Source organism: Podarcis vaucheri, assembly GCF_965113315.1.
Source record: "Podarcis vaucheri genome assembly, chromosome: 6".
In the NCBI taxonomy this organism is placed as follows: domain Eukaryota; kingdom Metazoa; phylum Chordata; class Lepidosauria; order Squamata; family Lacertidae; genus Podarcis; species Podarcis vaucheri.
The window spans coordinates 107,737,909-107,757,542 of record NC_138764.1 but is presented as its reverse complement, the minus strand read 5'-3'; the positions used below and the strand labels follow the sequence as shown (position 1 = coordinate 107,757,542).

General features: G+C 49.5%; 1 protein-coding gene across 2 annotated transcripts in view; it reads right to left on the bottom strand.

Annotated features, from left to right (window-relative positions):
- The window catches only part of STAG3 (STAG3 cohesin complex component), a 23,249-nt gene extending 3,615 nt beyond the window's left edge, over positions 1–19,634 (bottom strand). The window contains exons 1-22 of one of the 2 annotated variants that reach the window (XM_082228511.1): positions 19,546–19,634; positions 18,947–19,043; positions 18,726–18,802; positions 18,415–18,619; positions 18,172–18,323; positions 8,189–8,262; positions 7,974–8,097; positions 5,728–5,826; positions 5,474–5,553; positions 5,112–5,219; positions 4,803–4,899; positions 4,620–4,731; positions 3,770–3,873; positions 3,584–3,676; positions 3,259–3,348; positions 2,959–3,159; positions 2,553–2,626; positions 2,287–2,374; positions 1,935–2,033; positions 1,768–1,860; positions 588–750; positions 360–493 (exon numbers count right to left, since the gene is read on the bottom strand). In XM_082228511.1, coding sequence (XP_082084637.1) covers positions 360–493; positions 588–750; positions 1,768–1,860; positions 1,935–2,033; positions 2,287–2,374; positions 2,553–2,626; positions 2,959–3,159; positions 3,259–3,348; positions 3,584–3,676; positions 3,770–3,873; positions 4,620–4,731; positions 4,803–4,899; positions 5,112–5,219; positions 5,474–5,553; positions 5,728–5,826; positions 7,974–8,097; positions 8,189–8,262; positions 18,172–18,323; positions 18,415–18,619; positions 18,726–18,785 — 2,250 coding nt within the window. In that variant the 5' untranslated portion in view covers positions 18,786–18,802; positions 18,947–19,043; positions 19,546–19,634. Of the gene's footprint in view, positions 1–359; positions 494–587; positions 751–1,767; positions 1,861–1,934; positions 2,034–2,286; positions 2,375–2,552; positions 2,627–2,958; positions 3,160–3,258; positions 3,349–3,583; positions 3,677–3,769; positions 3,874–4,619; positions 4,732–4,802; positions 4,900–5,111; positions 5,220–5,473; positions 5,554–5,727; positions 5,827–7,973; positions 8,098–8,188; positions 8,263–18,171; positions 18,324–18,414; positions 18,620–18,725; positions 18,803–18,946; positions 19,073–19,545 lie in introns of those variants that run through there. The other variant, XM_082228510.1, reaches the window with a different exon arrangement.

Sequence of the window (19,634 nt, the reverse complement as noted above, 5' to 3'; positions counted from 1 at the left end):
CGTGCCTAATGCTTTGCACTTGCACCGAGCCTGTGATCTTTGGAACTGTAACACATATTCCCCATCCTCAGGGTGGGAAAAGAATCCCTTGGGAGCCTGGGAGGAAGAAGGTCCCCATCCTCTACCACCAGGCAGCTGCCGTGCATTACAGCTCCAGGTAGTGCCAAAAGCAACAGTCGTTCCCCCCACCGCAGCCCCCCAGAGCTGCACATGGAGGACCAGATGTGGTGGGTCTCTTGGGGCCTTGTTGGGGAAGGAACAGCTAATCTGGCACCCAACCAGCTGTCCAGCAACATCGCTGAGCAAGAGGACCCATGTCAGAGCCAAGAGCCTGGGCACATCCGCCCGCCCCCACCAACCTTGGAGTAATGCTTGAAGATGTCTGAGGCAGCACTCAGCTCCAGGACTCCGTAGATAATGAGCTTGCAGAATCCGGCCAGCAGCTTGCGGCGCTGGTGCAGTTCCTCAATCTGGAGCATCTCATCCTGGCTGCCTGAGGCCAACAAGAGGCAGAGTGGGGGAGGCTGCTCTGCCCAGGGGCCCCCTGCCCTCCTGCAGCCAGTGGCACCATGGGCCCAGCCCAATACCTTCGACCTGGTCATGGTTGAAGACGTGGTCCACAAGGAAGCCAGCCAGCTGCGACTGCAAAGCAACATCTGGCTCGTACACCAGCTCCTGGAGCAGGCGGTGGCCCCCATACGGCAGTTGAGGGCCGAAAATCACGAGCAGGTCAGTCAGCACCACAAAGGCCTGGCAGGGAAACCAGAGAGTGAAAGTGAGGGGGCAGGAAGAGACATCACAGGATTCAGGAGCAAGTCCTAGAAAATGGGGGAGGGGCAGGAAAAGGGCAGCAAGCAGGGACACACTGCCTCTTTTCTGTACCCCCCCCCCCGGGAATCAACAGGGCAGGCAAAGGGGAGGAGTAGCCTCTTCCTTGTCCCAGCAGCAACACTGCATTGCAGTTGTGGCTGGGGCAAGAAATCCATGCCTCCCCTCCTCCATGACTCCTGAGGCTGCTGCCTCCCAACCCCCCAAACACCATTGCACACAGACACTCAAATCAGCTGCAACAAATGAAACCATGAGTCACTCCTCCCGCTGCTTCCTTCTTGTAGTTTCCTGCCCTTTAGCAGGTTTCTGGAGCACCAGCTCCGTCTCCTGCGCATCAATGAAGTTATTGTCCCCAGTAACTGGTGTTCTGACTGTAATGTTGTCTCCCTCCCTCTCAGGATCTAGTTGAAAGATCTCCTGATCAGGTTTGTGAGACTCTTAGCAAACACATTCGTCCCAACTGCTGTGAGGTGCAGCCCATCTCTTGCCAGAAGTCTTTCCTCAAGAAGTGGAGACCATGATCCAAGATGCAAACCTTCCTGACATCACCTGCACAGCCAGTGGTTGACCTCCAGTATTACCCTCTCTTTTGGGGTCACAACCTTCAACAGGGTAGATGAAAAGACCACCTTTGCCCCAAGGTCCTTCCGCTTCCTGCCCAGAGTATCAGAGTCCTTTGCTCTATGCTGAAGGTTGTGTGGCAGTACTGCTTGTACCCACGTGGATAAGAAGGAAGGGGTTGTGGCAGTGGGCTTTGCAAGATTTGGCAACTTCTCTCTCTCATGTTGTGAAGGGAGAATGTGAACAAGAGATGAGCAAGCCTCCCTGTGGCCAACAGCAGAAGCAGCCCAGCTGTTTTGAGTGTTTCATGAAGTAGGCAAGAGCCAAAATCCCTACTCCCATGGGGAACACGGGAACCCTGTCTCCTGCTCTTACCTGCTCCTGAACACCGGGGTCCATGTCCACAAGGTAGTTCTGACAGAGGGAGCAGAAGGAAGCCACTTTTTGCTTCAGGCTGAGCAGCTGCTCCTGGAAGGAGGAGTGGTGTCATGAGCGTGTGGTGGTGCAAAGGGAGACCCACCCTCTCTAAAAGCCCTGCTCACCTGTCTGGGAAGGGGGTCAGAGGCTGCGGTGGCGGCACAGAGATGGGACAGCTCCCAATAGAGTGAGAAGTATGAACAGGATATGGCAGAGATGACCACCTGCAACAAAGGAAGTCAGGCAGATATGGAAGTAGCCAAAGCAAGATCAAGAATTTTTGGGGTGGGGAGGAGCCTTCCACTCTGCAACTGCAAGACTGCACCCACCCCCCAAAATGGGGGAAGGGAGCAGGATGTGGTAGCAACAATGAGACGACACACAGGCATGCAACTGTGGACACATGCTCATGTTCATCTCCACTTTTCCAGGGCACTCGTCAGTTCAAGCCCCTCTCTCCCTGCAACCCTGCAGTACCTGCTTGGGGATGTCCTCTGTGTCCACCGTGTGGCGCAGGAGTCGGATGCAGGGATCAAAGAAATTCCACGGGGTCAGGTCATGAGCACTGCAGACAAAAAAGCAAAGGACATTCCTTGCCTCTTCCTTCCATGCAACAGAAGCAGCATGGGGCTGCTCCAGAGCAGCTGAGGGAGGGTCTGAAAGCCTTGAGTTGGGACGCTAGCCAGGATGGGGCCTGCAAAACAACAGGACGGCCTGGTTCTCTCCCTCCTCCCTGTGCTCACCTGTGCAGGATGGCAATGCGTTTGAGAGTGGTAGCCACACAGTACACATCTTCATTCTCCAGACAGCTGGGGGACTGAACAGGAACCAAGAGAAAGAAAACCTAATTGACCATGCCCGTTTCTCCTCCTCCGTGATCATTGCAGTCTTTTGGGCTTCCATGGACTGCAATGACAGAGATGCCCTGTCTATCTGTGAAGCAGGAAAGCAACCCAGTACCTCAACACTCTTACAGTCTCCTATGTGGAAGAGGGAGAAATGAAGGGAAAGCATTGCTCCATACATGCACTGCCTAACCCAGCCACCAACCCCATTCCCAGGCACCTCCGCTGCACCCACCCACCTGTGGTCTGGCCACTACCTTCCCACTGACCATTCCCAGCTGCCACAGCCACCAGTGCTCTGTACCTGGAACAGTTCAGTCTCCTCATGCTGGAATTTATCCGCCAGGTGGTCCACCAGACGACTGCGAGCAAAATCTGCACGGCTGTAGAAAGCCAGTTCTGGAGAGCAGAGCATGTGCAGAGTCCTGGAAGTAGCCTCCAGCACTTCGCAGTCTGTGTGCTTTTCCATCACCTCCCACAGCTGGGCCAGCAGCAGCTCTAAATGCTTGGGGAAGTGCAGCAGCCTGGTTGAATGGCAGCTCTGGACTAGGGGGAGAAGGCAAGCCCAGCCCCACACCTAAGCCCTGGCGCAGGGCTCCCTCACCTTTTCTAGACGGCCGCTGCTGTAGAGAGTCAGGTCAAAGTAGCGCGGGACCTCCAGCAGATAAACCACCTTTTCGGCATCAGCTGAGAACTGGCCAAAGGGAGCGGAGAGAAGGGGCATTGAGGCTCCCGCATAGCCAAGAGGAGCCATGAACAGGAGGGCACTGCCCAGGGCAAGGGAAACCATCTTGTCTGCATTTGTTGAAGCCAAGAACGTCAAGTGCCATGAACCCAGACCCCAACAGGGAGGGACACTGCACCCCAGGCGGCTTCCATGCCCCCTCCCAGTAACACAGAGGGAGGCCCCCATCCCTCACAGGGCTCACCTTAGCCAGCAGCAGGGGCAGCAGGGGGATGAGGTGCTGAGTGAGTCTGAGGCGATCCTCCACTTGCACCTTGCGCTCCCGAGCAGAAAGCACCTTGTAGAGAAGAAAGGATGGGAAGCATAGCCCAGTGGAGGGCAGGAGATGAGCTAAGAACACCTCAGGCGGCCACCCTGACCCTTCCTTTACCTTCTTTCCAGAGATCCGGCCAACAGGTGGCTGCCCCTCTGTGGCCTGTCGCACACTGGCTGCCAAGAACATGATGAGGCTGTTCTCCTCTCGGTCTCCGAGGCCTGTGGAGCAAGGCGGCAGCTGAGCCAGGGGGCGAGGCGGCTCACCCAAGCAGTTCTGCAGGCAGGCCCTTTGCTGGCCAGCGCAGTGCAGTTGTTCCACACTGTACACCTCATACACTGTCCGTGTCTGGACTGCCCTTTAAACCCACCTCAACGTTGGTGAACTGCAACTTCCATCATCCCTGGTCATTTGCCATGCCTGCTAGGGCTGAAGGGAGTTGTAGTTCACCACCTTGTATGTTCCCCACTCCAACTTTAGCCTACCCTCTGAGAAGTCTCAAAGGAGAGGCTTCATTTCACCAGCAGCCATTATGTCTCCATCTCAACTTGTGTGAAGGTAAAAAATAGGCAACTAGACTGAACACTGCTCCTGCATCTCTTCACAGCCAGAGAAACTGCTTAAAACTGCCAACATGCAAACCACTCCACCTCCTCCCCTGGCACCTTTGGAAGCAGCCAGAGGAGGGCGGGACATGTACCTGCTAGGAATGTGTCCAGGCGATGCTAAAAATGACAAGCAGGTGCCCGATCCAAGGTAACCCCTCCCCTTCCATGATTCTACTCAGACCTTGCAGGTGTGAGCTGATCACTGAAGAGCTGGGTGAAAGTTTTCACCTTAGACACTTTACTGGCAGACGTGTCCAGCAAGAGCCAACCTCCACCCCCATCACGCATGCAAGCTGGGCAGAGGCGTCAATGCTCTTCACTGCTTCCAGGTGTCCCTTCACTCCCCACCTGTTCCTCACCTTCCGCAGGGGGATCCTCCAGCAGAAGCCCAGTCAGCAGCTGCCAGTCCTTCAGCAAGGCAGCCGCACAGTCCCACAGGCTGTCCACCAGGTAGCTGGCATGGTCATGGAACTGTGTGGGGAGAGCAATGTCATGCCCCTGCCTGGGAAGGCCTCTCCTGCCCCCACCCCCCGCTGCCTCACCTCACTCTCAATGAAAAAGGCCAGCAGTAGCTGGAAAGCGGCTCGGGTGCGCTGCTTCCCTGCCGTCCCCCTGGCACACATGGTGGGAGCCAACAACCTAGGGGCCAAACCGCTATTGTTAAGAAAGGGGAGATGGGATCAAGGATTCTGCAGGAAGGCTTGTAAGAGGCAGCAGAGCAGGATCAAATCTTGTTTGTTTAATAAAATTTACAAACCGCTTGATTGCAGCAAAACATATGATTTACAAGATACATGAAAAAACAAGCTGGTCTTCTGCTGGGGGGGGGGATAGAGAGAGGACACACTCACTTGTTATACAAGAATTCGCCAGCGGCTGCTGCAAGGGGACGGTTAGAAGCATACACAAGTGGAAAGACGCTTGCACAATCCGAGTCTGTGAGCACATCATCCATATTCCTGAATGGAGATCAAGCATCCACTCATCAGTGGGCCAAGGCTGGAGCTCAGTGGCAGAGCACATGCCCTGCGTGCAAAGGTCCCAGGCAGGCTGAGAAACACCTTGTCCCAACCCTGGAGGCGGCTTGCTTGTCAGCGCAGACAACACTGCATTGAACGGACCAAGGAAGATTCCTGTGTGCACACTATGGACATTTGGGGGGGGGTCCACAGGGCTCAGGCCCTAGCAACACCCCCACCCTGACAACACTTACTGAAAGATGAGGGTGAGCAGCCTGACAGCTTCCACTGCCACTTGGGGCTCCTTGTCCAGGACCATGGACACCATTCGCTCCTGCAGGGAAGAGCGCAGGCATTGGGTGGGAGAACAACGCACCTCCCCACCATGTCTTCACAGATGCAAGGAGCCCACAGCCGAATGTACAGGCACATGCTCCCCCTGTCAGAGGAAGGCCAAGAAGGTGTGGAAGACATCCAGCTGACAGTATTCTTGGGCCAAGACCCTCACCTTGAAGCGACTGGTGAAGAGCTCCATGCGAGCAGCCCTCTCCTGGCTGTGATACAGTCCTTGTAGGGCAAGAAGGCACTTGAGCCGGACCTCCCCCTGCTGCAAGACAGACAAGAGGAGATTAGGAGCAAGAGACTAGAAGCTGCCAGGCCAACTCCTTGGGCTTCTTCAAGAGAGATCAGCATGGCCAGACCCTAAGGTGGACATTTTCCCAGAAGAACCTCAACGTTCACAGGCATGTTTCTACTTTCACAGAATCAACTGAGAATATTACCTGCACTACCCACACTGATGAACAAGTAACTAGTATAACCACAGATTCTTATAGTCACCTAAACAAGCCTGCAATCTTGCAGTTAAAATTTGTTTCAATGGGTTTTAAGGAGCCTTGACTTCAAAGAACTACAAGACAGCTGTCCTAAGTCAAGTAACTTCTACCTGAAAGCTTCCTATGGCAAACAGCAAGTTAAGTCTTTTCCTCTGAACTACATTCACTCATAACTGACTTTGACTTAAAAAGTCCCTGGGCTCAAATCTCATCTCAGCCTTATACGCTGTTATACAGTTACTGCCTCACATTTGTGTGCATGAAAGGGTTAACCTGAGGCTCTCAGTCTTCCTGCTTCCTGATCCCAACTCAAGAATGCTGCATGTGAATGAAGAATCTCTCTATAAGGAGGTTTCATTGCCTGCATTTTTGTTAGTTGAAAGATTGCATGAACCTTTTTGTAATGAAACCAAGTACATTTCTTTTTAAGTCGTTTGGAACCTTTTGTCAGTGTTTGCAAAAAGCAAAAAGCAAAAAAAAAAAAGAAGGAAAGGGTTCTGACCTCCCTTTGTCTCCTCAGCCTGGTCCTTGGACCCTTGTCGGCACAAAAGAGTCCACGAGAAAAGTCCTTGCAGAGTTTTATTCTTAAAAGTCTTTGTGCGAAAGCGACTGACCAACTACACACATCAACACCAACCAACCCAAACACCAGCCAACCCAAACTAACATTTCTCACTCTATATATACAACCCAGTGCAGGCTGCTGACTCATGCTGACCCAGCTTTATTCACATTAAAGAAACAGCGGCCATTTTAGCCGTGACACCTTTTTCATCTTCATTTCACTACCAGCAGATTTTGACATAGACTATAACTTCTATAACTCCTTAGCAAAATATCCACCTGTTTGCAAAGCTAAGTGTCTGTGATTTATTATACCCAAAGTATTTTTGTGAAGAACATTTGTTTAAAGATGCAAATCTAACAAAGTTTTAATGTGCAATCACAATTGTACTTAACTTTGCTGAGAGAGTAAGAATCTCTCTTCCAAACCTTTCCCTCCAAAAACATATCCACTAGAAAAGCAGCTATTCTGACAATCACCGTGATGAACCAAAGGTGAAATGTTCCAACAACGACCAATTGTAGCAACAACTTGCAAGAACAAGCTCATGTTTATATTCACTTGCTTTGATATATGTGAATTGTCTGGCTTCGATGCTATGCTTATCTGTAAGCCTTGGGATGCTGGGCTCAGGGCCCAGGAAGAGAGGAGCTCTGGACAGCTGCTACCTCTGGCCTCGCTGACCAGGGGAAACTAACATATGCTACTTGGTGCATAAAAGATACATACATGTTTCCTCAGCTGCAAACAAATCATGACGACCTCTCGCTTTTGTGGTGTCCATCCCTTCTGTACAGGTAGTGGGGCTCTGCATGCTGTGGTGTAAGTTTATACCTCTAAATAAGGCAGTAGAACTGCCCATTCTGGTGTTTTTGACATCCTCCTTTGGTATACTTACATCAAACCCCTCGCTTAGCACCTCTTTGTGCTTGCGGTTCAGTACCCCCCTCCCTCCAATTCTCGGTAAGAGAATAATATAGCTTATCTTGCAGCGCTGCTATTATTACTGAAATAATGCATTTGAAATGTCTCCGAGATCAGAAACAAGAGAAATGCTGCCTAACCTTTCAAAATGAAACAGCAGCATTTCCTCCCACCCCAGCACAGAGGTGGCTGGATGTGTGAATGCTGTTTCTTCCTGTTAGAGATCACACAGAGGCATCCCTGCCTGCCCAGGTGTATGCGTGTGCCCTGGCCCTTGGCAGGTTGGCCATATGGAAATCTGACTCTCAGGCTAAGAAAGGTTCTCCGCCGCAGTCCCATGGAAGCCCGGAACATGTTTACAGCTGTTTGCCTATGAGCAGATGGGTACCTCCTGCTGGATGCAACACCTACCTTCTTCCACCTACCTACCTTGTCATGTAGCGTCCAGCCAATGTACTTGAGATAGCTGTCAGTCAGGAAGGAGTTGCTGTAATGCTCTATCCACCGGCCCATCTCTTCAATGCAAATGGCACGAATTTCAGGCATAAGGTCCCTTGACAAGCAAATAACAAAGAAAGTGTTAAGATGGACAGTGTGGCTCACTGGTCCCTGCTCTAGCTGAACTTGCTCTCACCCCAACTCACCGATAGCGGTGAATGAAGACCCCCTTGAAGATAGCGTTCATCAAATTCTCAAGCTCTTCCTGTTTCTCCTGGAGCTGGCAACACACAAAGCAGGACACAAGTGGTTTAAGTCTCCAGCCAGGCACTTGCGTGCACTGCCACCTGCATCTGACATGTTAGAGGGACTCTCACAGGGAGCAGACTGTCTGCCCTGCTTGAAGCACAGTCACATCTTCTGTCTCTGGCATGTAAACATGACACTGAGTCAAAATTGCCTCCTAATGAGTTAGAATAAATCTCTAGAGGCCTGGAGTAAAAACCAGCCCACAGATGATCAGTTCAGCAGCTGTAGTGCTCTAATATTTAATCTAGGGGTTCCGTGACAGGAAGATTGAACCCTTTCCCTCCTGTCTATGAGAAATGAACCCAGCCAATGCTTATATTGATACATTAGAACCCCAGAGTTCCATGATCCCAAGCACAGTCACCTGGATGTCCTGAAGCCTTTATCAAGAGAGCACGAGGAAAAGCTGGGACAGGAGAAGGGATCCAGCAGATACCCATAAGAAATGTTAACTCGCCCAAGAATCTAGGGAAGTCACAGTGGAGAGCCTTTGTGTAACAGAAGCTGCTCCCTTAAGTCCACCGAGGGATTTGCGGAGCTCTGGTGTGTGAACATGGGGATACCTTCCCAAAAGACGTGTTGTGAAGATTCTGTGCTGAATCTGCATGTTTCTGTTCTGAAATTTCACCTGAAGAAATACTAGATCAACATGGTGAGCCCCAAAATGCTACCAAGAAACTAAAAATCCAAAGATGTATTTTGCCTAAAATTTGCACTTTAGACCTGTGGCATGCCAGACATTCATGAATGACAACTCCAAAGAATTCTCAAGGATTATAGATAGAGGCTCTGAGATTAAATCTGCAAGCTCCGTTAGAACCCTTTGGTGCTGCTCATCAATCCCTGGAGATTTGAAGGCATTTAACGTTGCTAGGTGCTCCCTTACCATCTCTTTTCCTATCTTGGGCTGCAACTCCTCCCTCACTTCACTTATCATGCTATCACTCGGTTGGGCATTGCTTTTCTTTTGGGTGAAGACAGAAGGAGATGTTGAGCAGTTCTGCTGTCAGTGAAGGAACTTCTCTGACATCTGCCTTCTCGCTCCTACAATAGCACTTCTCCATCTTCTCCACACAGAGGAGCTGCCACTTGCTTGTTCCTCTTGCTTTGAACACAGCCAAAAAACCACACCCTTTTTAACCTCTCTTGCAAACCTGAGTTCATTCTGAGCTTTAGCCCATCTGACATTCACCCTGCAACTGTTGGCTACTCATATATATATATATATATATATATATATTGGTTTTGGTGTCTTCGGGTGTCTTCCCATGTAAGAGTCGGGGTGTCTGGGCGACGTTTCGACGAGGTCTCACTCGTCATCTTCAGGCTGGTGCTTTCGGCTTCTTGTTACTGGAACAGAGCAGAATCTGGTGTTTGAGTTCCTATAAATACTGTTGAGGGGTGTGGTGTATAGCCTCCAACGTTCTGGGCAGAGAGGAAGTTCCTAGATTAGTGTGCCTTTTCTTCTTTTGTTCCTTAATTACTTGAGGGATATCTTGAGTGATTTCATGAGTGATATTCTGAATACCACTGGGTGGGTCATTAAGTGTAGATTAGTTGCTAAAGCTTTCGTGTCTTGACCTCTTGAGCTTGTGAAGAGTTTTTCTGAGAAGATGGCTGTGCTGCATTTAGTTGTGCTCTGGCTTGGCTTCGTGTATAGGGGCGAGCTGTGATTTTGTGCCTTGTGCCAGCCAGATCTGTGTAGGGATTGCAGGGGGGTGCAGCATCCGGAGGTGCCACTATAGTTTGGCTACTGGATGGAGTCTGTAATATGTCTGTGGAGAGGGTCTGGGTTTGGGTCTGGTGTGGTTGATTGGTGACGGCGTTCTGTGTGCCTCTGGTTCTGGTGTCGGTTTTTGTGGGGAGGGCTAATTTCCAGATGTCTGGCAGGCGGGACGTGTCGTCACGCTTGTTCATGTTGTGAGGGTGTTTCTCTATCTCGATGGCTTCCATGATTATTCTCTTGTGGTGATGTTCCATGTTAAAGAGCAATTTGGAATCTGCAAAATTAATTTCGTGTCCTGTTTCTTTCATGTGTTGGAAAAGAGAGGAAGTTTTTTCTTCTTTTTTGACGGCATTCTTGTGTTCTGCGATACGTGCATTTATTCGTCTGTTTGTTTGTCCAATGTACGTGGCTGGGCAGACTTTGCAGGGTATTTCATAGACCCCTTGGTTTTCCAGCTGGATTTTGTCTTTTGGGTTTCTGAGGATATTGGCTATTTTTTGGTTGGTGCAGAAGGCTGTTTTGATATTGTGTTTATGGAGGATTTTGCTAATTTTGTCTGTAGTGCCCTTGATATAAGGAAGGAGGGCCATGCCATTGTTTTCTTCTGTGTCTTGGTTTTTGGGGGGTGTTTCTTTTTGGATTAGCTTCGTAACCTTGTTTTTCTGGTATCCATTGGCGATTAACACATTTGAGAGATTCTGTAACTCAGTTGTCAAGTGGTCTTTGTCAGCCAGGCGTTTGGTTCTGGAGATGAGAGTCTTGGCTACGGAGTTTATTTGTGCAGGGTGGTGGTGTGATTGTGCATGTAAGTAGCGGTTGGTGTGTGTTTTTTTCCGGTAGATAGTGTGTCCTAGGGAGCCATCAGGTTTTTTGTAGATTAGGACGTCAAGAAAGGGGAGTTGGTTGTTGTCTTCTATTTCCATAGTGAATTGTATTTTGGGGTGTAGGCTGTTGAGATGTATGAGGAAGCTATCTAGTTTTTCTTTCCCGTGTGGCCAAATTACAAAGGTGTCGTCAACATATCTGAGCCAGAGTTTGGGTTTGTGTTCTGACTTGTCTAAAGCATTGGTTTCAAAGTGTTCCATGTACAAATTTGCGATGACCGGTGAGAGGGGTGATCCCATAGGTGCTCCTTCTATCTGTTTGTATCTTTGTCCATTGTGGATGAAGTACGTGTTGGTTAGGCAGTGGTTGGTCAGGTCCAGGATGTATTTGGGGGGATTGTATTTGTTTTGAATGGCTGTCAAGGCTTCGTTAATGGGCACTTGAGTGAAGAGAGATACAACATCGAAGCTCACAAGTAGGTCATCGGGATGTAGGTATTGCTTCTTTATTGTTTCTATGAACTGGAAGGAGTTAGTAACGTGTGAAGCGATGGATTCTGCATAGGGCTGAAGTTGCTTAGCGAGAAATTTAGCGAGATTTTGTAGAGGTGAGCCTATGGAGCTGACTATTGGTCTGAGTGGTGTTCCTTCTTTGTGTATCTTGGGGAGACCGTAGAGTTTGGGGCATCTGGATGATTTTTCTCTGGGGATGATTCTTAGCTGGATTTCTTCACTGATAGGAGAGGCTTTTATTTTGGATTTGGTGGTTTTTTCCAGATAGGTGGTGGGATCTGTTTTTATAGGTTGGTAGGTAGGGTCTTGGAGTAGATTTGATAGTTTTGCTTGGTAGTCCGATGTGTTCATCACAACAGTGGCGTTGCCTTTGTCTGCTGGGAGAATGATTATGTTGTTGTCTTTCCTCAGGTTGGTGAGTGCTTTCTGTTCTTCTTTGTGTAAATTGCTTCTGGGTGGTTTGCTGGAGCAGAGGATGTTGGTGACTTCAAGTCTGATTTTATTGGCTTCATCTGGGTCGATTTTGGTCAGGCTAGCTTCGACTCCACATATGATGTTTTCCGTGGGGATGCGTCTCGGGGCGACTGCAAAGTTGAAACCTTTGGAGAGTACTTTGGTTTCAGTTGGGGTGAGGATCCTGTCTGATATGTTATGTACTGTTTGTTTCATGGGTTGTTGTGGAGGGTGGCTGGGCTTCTGGCGTTTCTCTAGTTTGTAGAGTTTGTTGGTGTGTCTGTCTGTCTTATGTGAGGTCTCGGTTTCAGCTCTCCAGACGGCTAGTTGTTTGCATTTGTCCCAGAGTGCAGGGTGGATTTTGTTACATAGTTTGAGGTGAAGAGTGAGCAGTTCTTTGTTGGTTTGGTTTAGTAGGTATCTTTTCTTATGTATTTCGTTTCTGATTAGGGATAGTTCAGTTCGTTTCAGGATCCTTTCGGTAGCTGGGGTTTTAGAGTGGAATTTAAGTTGGAAGCATGTGGGAGTTAAGTTGTTGTCTCGGCAGTTGCGTAGGAACAGGAGATCACATAAGATGGTGGCTCCTATAAAAACAGATCCCACCACCTATCTGGAAAAAACCACCAAATCCAAAATAAAAGCCTCTCCTATCAGTGAAGAAATCCAGCTAAGAATCATCCCCAGAGAAAAATCATCCAGATGCCCCAAACTCTACGGTCTCCCCAAGATACACAAAGAAGGAACACCACTCAGACCAATAGTCAGCTCCATAGGCTCACCTCTACAAAATCTCGCTAAATTTCTCGCTAAGCAACTTCAGCCCTATGCAGAATCCATCGCTTCACACGTTACTAACTCCTTCCAGTTCATAGAAACAATAAAGAAGCAATACCTACATCCCGATGACCTACTTGTGAGCTTCGATGTTGTATCTCTCTTCACTCAAGTGCCCATTAACGAAGCCTTGACAGCCATTCAAAACAAATACAATCCCCCCAAATACATCCTGGACCTGACCAACCACTGCCTAACCAACACGTACTTCATCCACAATGGACAAAGATACAAACAGATAGAAGGAGCACCTATGGGATCACCCCTCTCACCGGTCATCGCAAATTTGTACATGGAACACTTTGAAACCAATGCTTTAGACAAGTCAGAACACAAACCCAAACTCTGGCTCAGATATGTTGACGACACCTTTGTAATTTGGCCACACGGGAAAGAAAAACTAGATAGCTTCCTCATACATCTCAACAGCCTACACCCCAAAATACAATTCACTATGGAAATAGAAGACAACAACCAACTCCCCTTTCTTGACGTCCTAATCTACAAAAAACCTGATGGCTCCCTAGGACACACTATCTACCGGAAAAAAACACACACCAACCGCTACTTACATGCACAATCACACCACCACCCTGCACAAATAAACTCCGTAGCCAAGACTCTCATCTCCAGAACCAAACGCCTGGCTGACAAAGACCACTTGACAACTGAGTTACAGAATCTCTCAAATGTGTTAATCGCCAATGGATACCAGAAAAACAAGGTTACGAAGCTAATCCAAAAAGAAACACCCCCCAAAAACCAAGACACAGAAGAAAACAATGGCATGGCCCTCCTTCCTTATATCAAGGGCACTACAGACAAAATTAGCAAAATCCTCCATAAACACAATATCAAAACAGCCTTCTGCACCAACCAAAAAATAGCCAATATCCTCAGAAACCCAAAAGACAAAATCCAGCTGGAAAACCAAGGGGTCTATGAAATACCCTGCAAAGTCTGCCCAGCCACGTACATTGGACAAACAAACAGACAAATAAATGCACGTATCGCAGAACACAAGAATGCCGTCAAAAAAGAAGAAAAAACTTCCTCTCTTTTCCAACACATGAAAGAAACAGGACACGAAATTAATTTTGCAGATTCCAAATTGCTCTTTAACATGGAACATCACCACAAGAGAATAATCATGGAAGCCATCGAGATAGAGAAACACCCTCACAACATGAACAAGCGTGACGACACGTCCCGCCTGCCAGACATCTGGAAATTAGCCCTCCCCACAAAAACCGACACCAGAACCAGAGGCACACAGAACGCCGTCACCAATCAACCACACCAGACCCAAACCCAGACCCTCTCCACAGACATATTACAGACTCCATCCAGTAGCCAAACTATAGTGGCACCTCCGGATGCTGCACCCCCCTGCAATCCCTACACAGATCTGGCTGGCACAAGGCACAAAATCACAGCTCGCCCCTATACACGAAGCCAAGCCAGAGCACAACTAAATGCAGCACAGCCATCTTCTCAGAAAAACTCTTCACAAGCTCAAGAGGTCAAGACACGAAAGCTTTAGCAACTAATCTACACTTAATGACCCACCCAGTGGTATTCAGAATATCACTCATGAAATCACTCAAGATATCCCTCAAGTAATTAAGGAACAAAAGAAGAAAAGGCACACTAATCTAGGAACTTCCTCTCTGCCCAGAACGTTGGAGGCTATACACCACACCCCTCAACAGTATTTATAGGAACTCAAACACCAGATTCTGCTCTGTTCCAGTAACAAGAAGCCGAAAGCACCAGCCTGAAGATGACGAGTGAGACCTCGTCGAAACGTCGCCCAGACACCCCGACTCTTACACGGGAAGACACCCGAAGACACCAAAACCATATATATATATATATATATATATATATATATATTCCTCCTCCATGATTTCCTTTCTTCTCTTCTCAAATTTCAACCCATCTGTAAGCTCATTCTGCATCCAATTCTTGTTGGAATCGTCTGCATTTAAGCTTTTACCATTTCACCTTTAAGAAACTCTGATCCATCTTGAGCTCCTTTCTCTTTGAGTTATTTCCAACCATGGCATGTCACAGTAGTTCCTTCAACTTTTTGAAATCAGCCTTCTTAAAGTCTAGAGTGCACATCTGAGCGCAATTTCCCTTGCCTCTACATTCTGAAACCCAAAAGGACATGATCACTTCCCCCCAAGGTTTCCAGGACTTCTACTTCATTGATCAGCTCATCCCTCTTGGTAAGGACCAAGTGAGGAATGTGTTGGACACTACATTCTTGGCAGCTTGAATTCCAGCAGATATTGGGGAAGTTGAAGTCTCCCATGACTACTATAGCTCTCCTTTTCAAATGTTTGATAATCTGCTCTGGGAAGACATCAGCCAAGTCTTCAGTCTGGCTTGGAAGTCTACAGCAGACACCCAGGATAAGGTCACTGTAGTTTCCCTCTCCTGTAATTTTTACCCATATATTCTCAATCTGCTTTCCATGTTCCAGGTTATGAATCTCTTCACAAGTATACACATCCTTTACCTTCCTCTCTTCCTGTTGGGTCTCCGCCTTTTCACTGATTAATTTATACCCATCAATTTCTATATTCATATATATGGATGTCAGGGGCTCAGGAGCAGAGGCACAGGGAGAGAGGAGATGGAGAGCAAAGAGGAAGGATCGGAGGGCAGCGTAGGGGAGTATGGCAGTGACCCGAGAGATTCCATGAGCTTCTCCAGCGAATCAGAAGATTCCCAGAAGGAGGCGCCGATGGTCAGGGCAAGGGGGGTCCCAGGGAGGACACACCAAGAACGGGGGGCCAGCGGGGACTCCCAAAGCAGCAGCTGGAGATCAGGACCAGCTTCCCCACCAGAGCAGAGTGGGGGGGAAGAGTCCCAGGTGTCAGGGGCAGCGTCTCCTCCAGCAGGGAGAGAAGATGAGTCGGAACTGACCACGCCTCTATCGGAGAGTGGGGGAACGGAGGGGAGGTCAGGTCCAGCTAGCCTCCCCGAAGGGGGAAGCAGTGACAGGAGCAGCGTAACAGTCAGGAGGAAGGTTGGCGGCTGGGTGCGCGCGCCAAGTTCAAATGTACAGGTGCGCGGGACAGCAGAAAACCCAGATGGGGAACCAGGTCCTAAAGCCCGCCGGAGGCAGGGAGAAGACTCAGGGGACTCAGCGTCAGAAGAGTCTAGAAAGGGCGAGACTCCAGCTGACAGGAGGACCCAGAGGCGGAAAGAGCAAAGGAAGAGGTGGAGCAAGGCTAGAGTCTTAAACTGGTGCATGGGGGGCGGAGACTCAGACGGAGCTTCAGCGGTCTAGAGTTTCAGACGTAGAGCTGCACGCTGCTGATGTGAAAGACAAACTGAACTTCAATAAAGACTCTTGTATATAACAACGAAGTGGCGTTGGTCCTTTGTGAGCTGGGACCTAGGGCAGCTCTGACAATAATATATATATACTGCCAGCACTCCACACATCAGCACTGGTGATCACACACTTGAGGTGGTAGATTTTGTCTACTTTGGTTCCACCGTTAGTAACACTGAGCTGGACAAACGTATTGGCAAGGCAGCTATGGCAATGATTCACCTCTTCAAAAGGGCATGGGAGAATGTGACGCTAACATTCCAAGATTCAGGCAGGTAGCCATGCTGGTCTGATGCAGTAGAAATATATAAAAATATAAATATAAATAATGTCCAGTAGCACCTTAGAGACCAACTAGCAAACTTAGTTGGTCTCTAAGGTGCTACTGGACAATTTTTTATATTTTTTTTTATATAATGCCTGATCACCTCATCTATCTCCTGAGAAATCTCTATGTGCGACAAGAAGCTACAGTTAGAACTGGATATGGAACAACTCAATGGTTCAAAATTGGGAAAGGAGTACGACAAGGCTGTATATTGTCTCCCTGCTTATTTAACTTATATGCAGAATTCATCATGCGAAAGGCTGGGCTGGATGAATCCCAAGCTGGAATTAAGATTGCCGGAAGAAATATCAACAACCTCAGATATGCAGATGACACAACCTTGATGGCAGAAAGTGAGGAGGAATTAAAGAACCTTTTAATGAGGGTGAAAGAGAAGAGCGCAAAATATGGTCTGAAACTCAACATCAAAAAAACGAAGATCATGGCCACTGGGCCCATCACCTCCTGGCAAATAGAAGGGGAAGAAATGGAGGCAGTGAGAGATTTTACTTTCTTGGGCTCCATGATCACTGCTGATGGTGACAGCAGTCACAAAATTAAAAGACACCTGCTTCTTAGAAGAAAAGCAATGACAAACCTAGACAGCATCTTGAAAAGCAGAGACATCACCTTGCCAACAAAGGTCTGTATAGTTAAAGCTATGGTCTTCCCAGTAGTGATGTATGGAAGTGAGAGCTGGACCATAAAGAAGGCTGATCGCCAAATAATTTATGCTTTTGAATTATGGTGCTGGAGGAGACTCTTGAGAGTCCCATGGACTGCAAGAAGATCAAACTTCTCCATTCTTAAGGAAATCAGCCCTGAGTGCTCACTGGAAGGACAGATCGTGAAACTGAGGCTCCAGTACTTTGGCCACCTCCGGAGAAGAGAAGACTCCCTGGAAAAGACCCTGATGTTGGGAAAGAGGGAGGGCACACGGAGAAGGGGACAACAGAGGACGAGATTGTTGGACAGTGTTCTCGAAGCTACCAGCATGAGTCTGACCAAACTGCGGGAGGCAGTGGAAGACAGGCGTGCCTGGCGTGCTCTGGTCCAGGGGGTCACGAAGAGGCGGACACGACTAAACAACAACAACAAGCATTCAATACCAAGATGAAGGTCTACCAGGCTTGTGTGTTGCGCACGATGCTTTATGGAAGCAAGTCATGGGCAACCGCCAGGAGCGATGCCTCAACACTTTCCACATATGCTGCATCATAAAGGTTTTGGGTATCAAATGGCAGGACAGAATTCCAACCAAAAATGTGCTCTCTTAAGCCCACATTCCCAGCAAGTTCTCACTCCAGTCTCAGTGATGCCTATGCTTGCTTGGTCTTGTCCACAAATTGAAGATGGTCGGCTCCCCAAGGATGTGCTCTATGGGGGCTTCAGGCACCAGACCCATTGGCCGACCAACTCTGCGCTACAAAGATGCCTGCAAACGTGACATAAAGGCTGGAAACATCAACCCCACCGTGTGGGAATCCTTTGCAGATGACTGCAATGCCTGGAGACAGACAGGTCCTGCATCCATAAAAGTGACCAGAAGAGGGGTGACCGGTGAAAGGAGCAGAGAGAGAAGAAACGCCATAGGGCATCCACAGCAGCACAACCAGATTCCTTCATCTGCCCCAGCTGCAGCAAAACACATCTCATTCGCATTGGTCTCTACAGCCAGAACTGGTGCTGTAACCTTCCAACAGTTTCCCCCACCTCCAAATATGCCCTTTTCCACTGTCTCCCAAGACAAGTCTCATTCCACGAGGTTTCAGTAATTTCCATGAGGTCATATTTGCCTGCTCTCCCGCCCCACCCCATGCCACCTTGTGCTGCAGCCCTGCCACCTTCACCTCTCTGCGTTGTTCCAGGAGCCCTTCCAGCTTCCCCAGAGCCCGGCAGCTCGATCCCTTGGCCTGCTCAGCCTCATACTGCCGCTGACTGTTGTCCTTCTGCAGGCTGACACTCAGAGCTACACGCACCAAACCTGTCATTAGTTTCATGGCTACAGGAAAAGATGAAGCATAGCATGGCATTTCTCCGCTCCTCTCAGAAAGGGATGCATCTGCCCACCCAAACCCAGACCCCTCTCCTACCTGCCAAGGTGCTCGTGTGGCGGAAGGCACGCACCTGGGAGTCAGACATGCCAGTAAGCAGGGCGACAAGGCTACCCATCAAATACTCATCATAGAGAACAGCATGTTGTGTTCGGTGCACAAGAACTCCCAACAGCTCACAGAACCCCTGCCGAAACTGCCGCCAGACTGGGGTGTTCAACAACAGTGGGTACTCTGCTGAGCCCTGGGGAAAGATTTGTCTGAGTCCACCATTTGTCTCTGCCACCCTCCCTCCAAGGCAACTGTTTGGATTTAACCTCCCCAGAAACATCCCCTTCCTTAGTTCTCACCTCATCAAATGATTCTGTCAGTTGCTGGATGATCTCCGAGTTCTGAAGGCCTCTCAGCATCTCCAGGGTCACTACACCTGCAGGGCCGTGGAGGGGAGAGAGAGGGGAGAGAGCGCCAGTCCAGCCTCACATCACTGCAGAGCAAGCATGCAACTGGGAGGAGGACGGAGCGCAGGAGAGCTTTTGCAAGAGGATGCAGAAGCCCAACACTCTAAACTCACCTTTGCAGCCACAGGAGTGGACAATGAAGTTGAACAGCTCCAGAAACCCAGATTCCCTGTCTTTCTTGTAACTCTCAAGCCAGTCATCAACTATAGACTGTGGCAGTTGACAGAGGATGGCAGGAGGCAAAGGGAGCAGGGCAAGGACACAGAAACAAGAGAGAGATGCGAGACCCACAAGAGCACAAGCATACTAGATTCCCCTAAGGCACATTCCTCTGCCTTTTCCCTCCAGCATATCCCTGCTCCTTTTCTTTCTCCAGCCAACCCTGCCACTCTCACCTGCCCCACGTCTCCTTTCAAAAACCCAAGCCTTGCTCCACTGCAGCCCACCAAGCCAGCTATCCCATTCCAGCACATAGGACAGGGGCGGAGGCACATCTTTCCCTCTCCTTCCAAAGCTGGCGCTCCCGGGCTGCTCCCAAACTGCGTCGCATGGAGATCAAGCAGCAGCTTCGGGTTGAGCGAGGTGGCGCCTGCTCCGTGCTGCCGGGCCCTCCCCGCTCCCTGCCCCGACTGGAGCCCAGAGCAGGGCCTTCTCAGCGCGGCTCCTGCGCCCAGAAGCGCCCCTCGGCTGCCCCGCCCCGCCCGCCCCTCACCTGCGCGGCGCTCCCGCCCGCCTTCACCGCCTGGAAGAGGCCGCCGCTGGGCTCGGCGCGGGCCGGCAGAGGGTCCTTCCTCGGGGCCG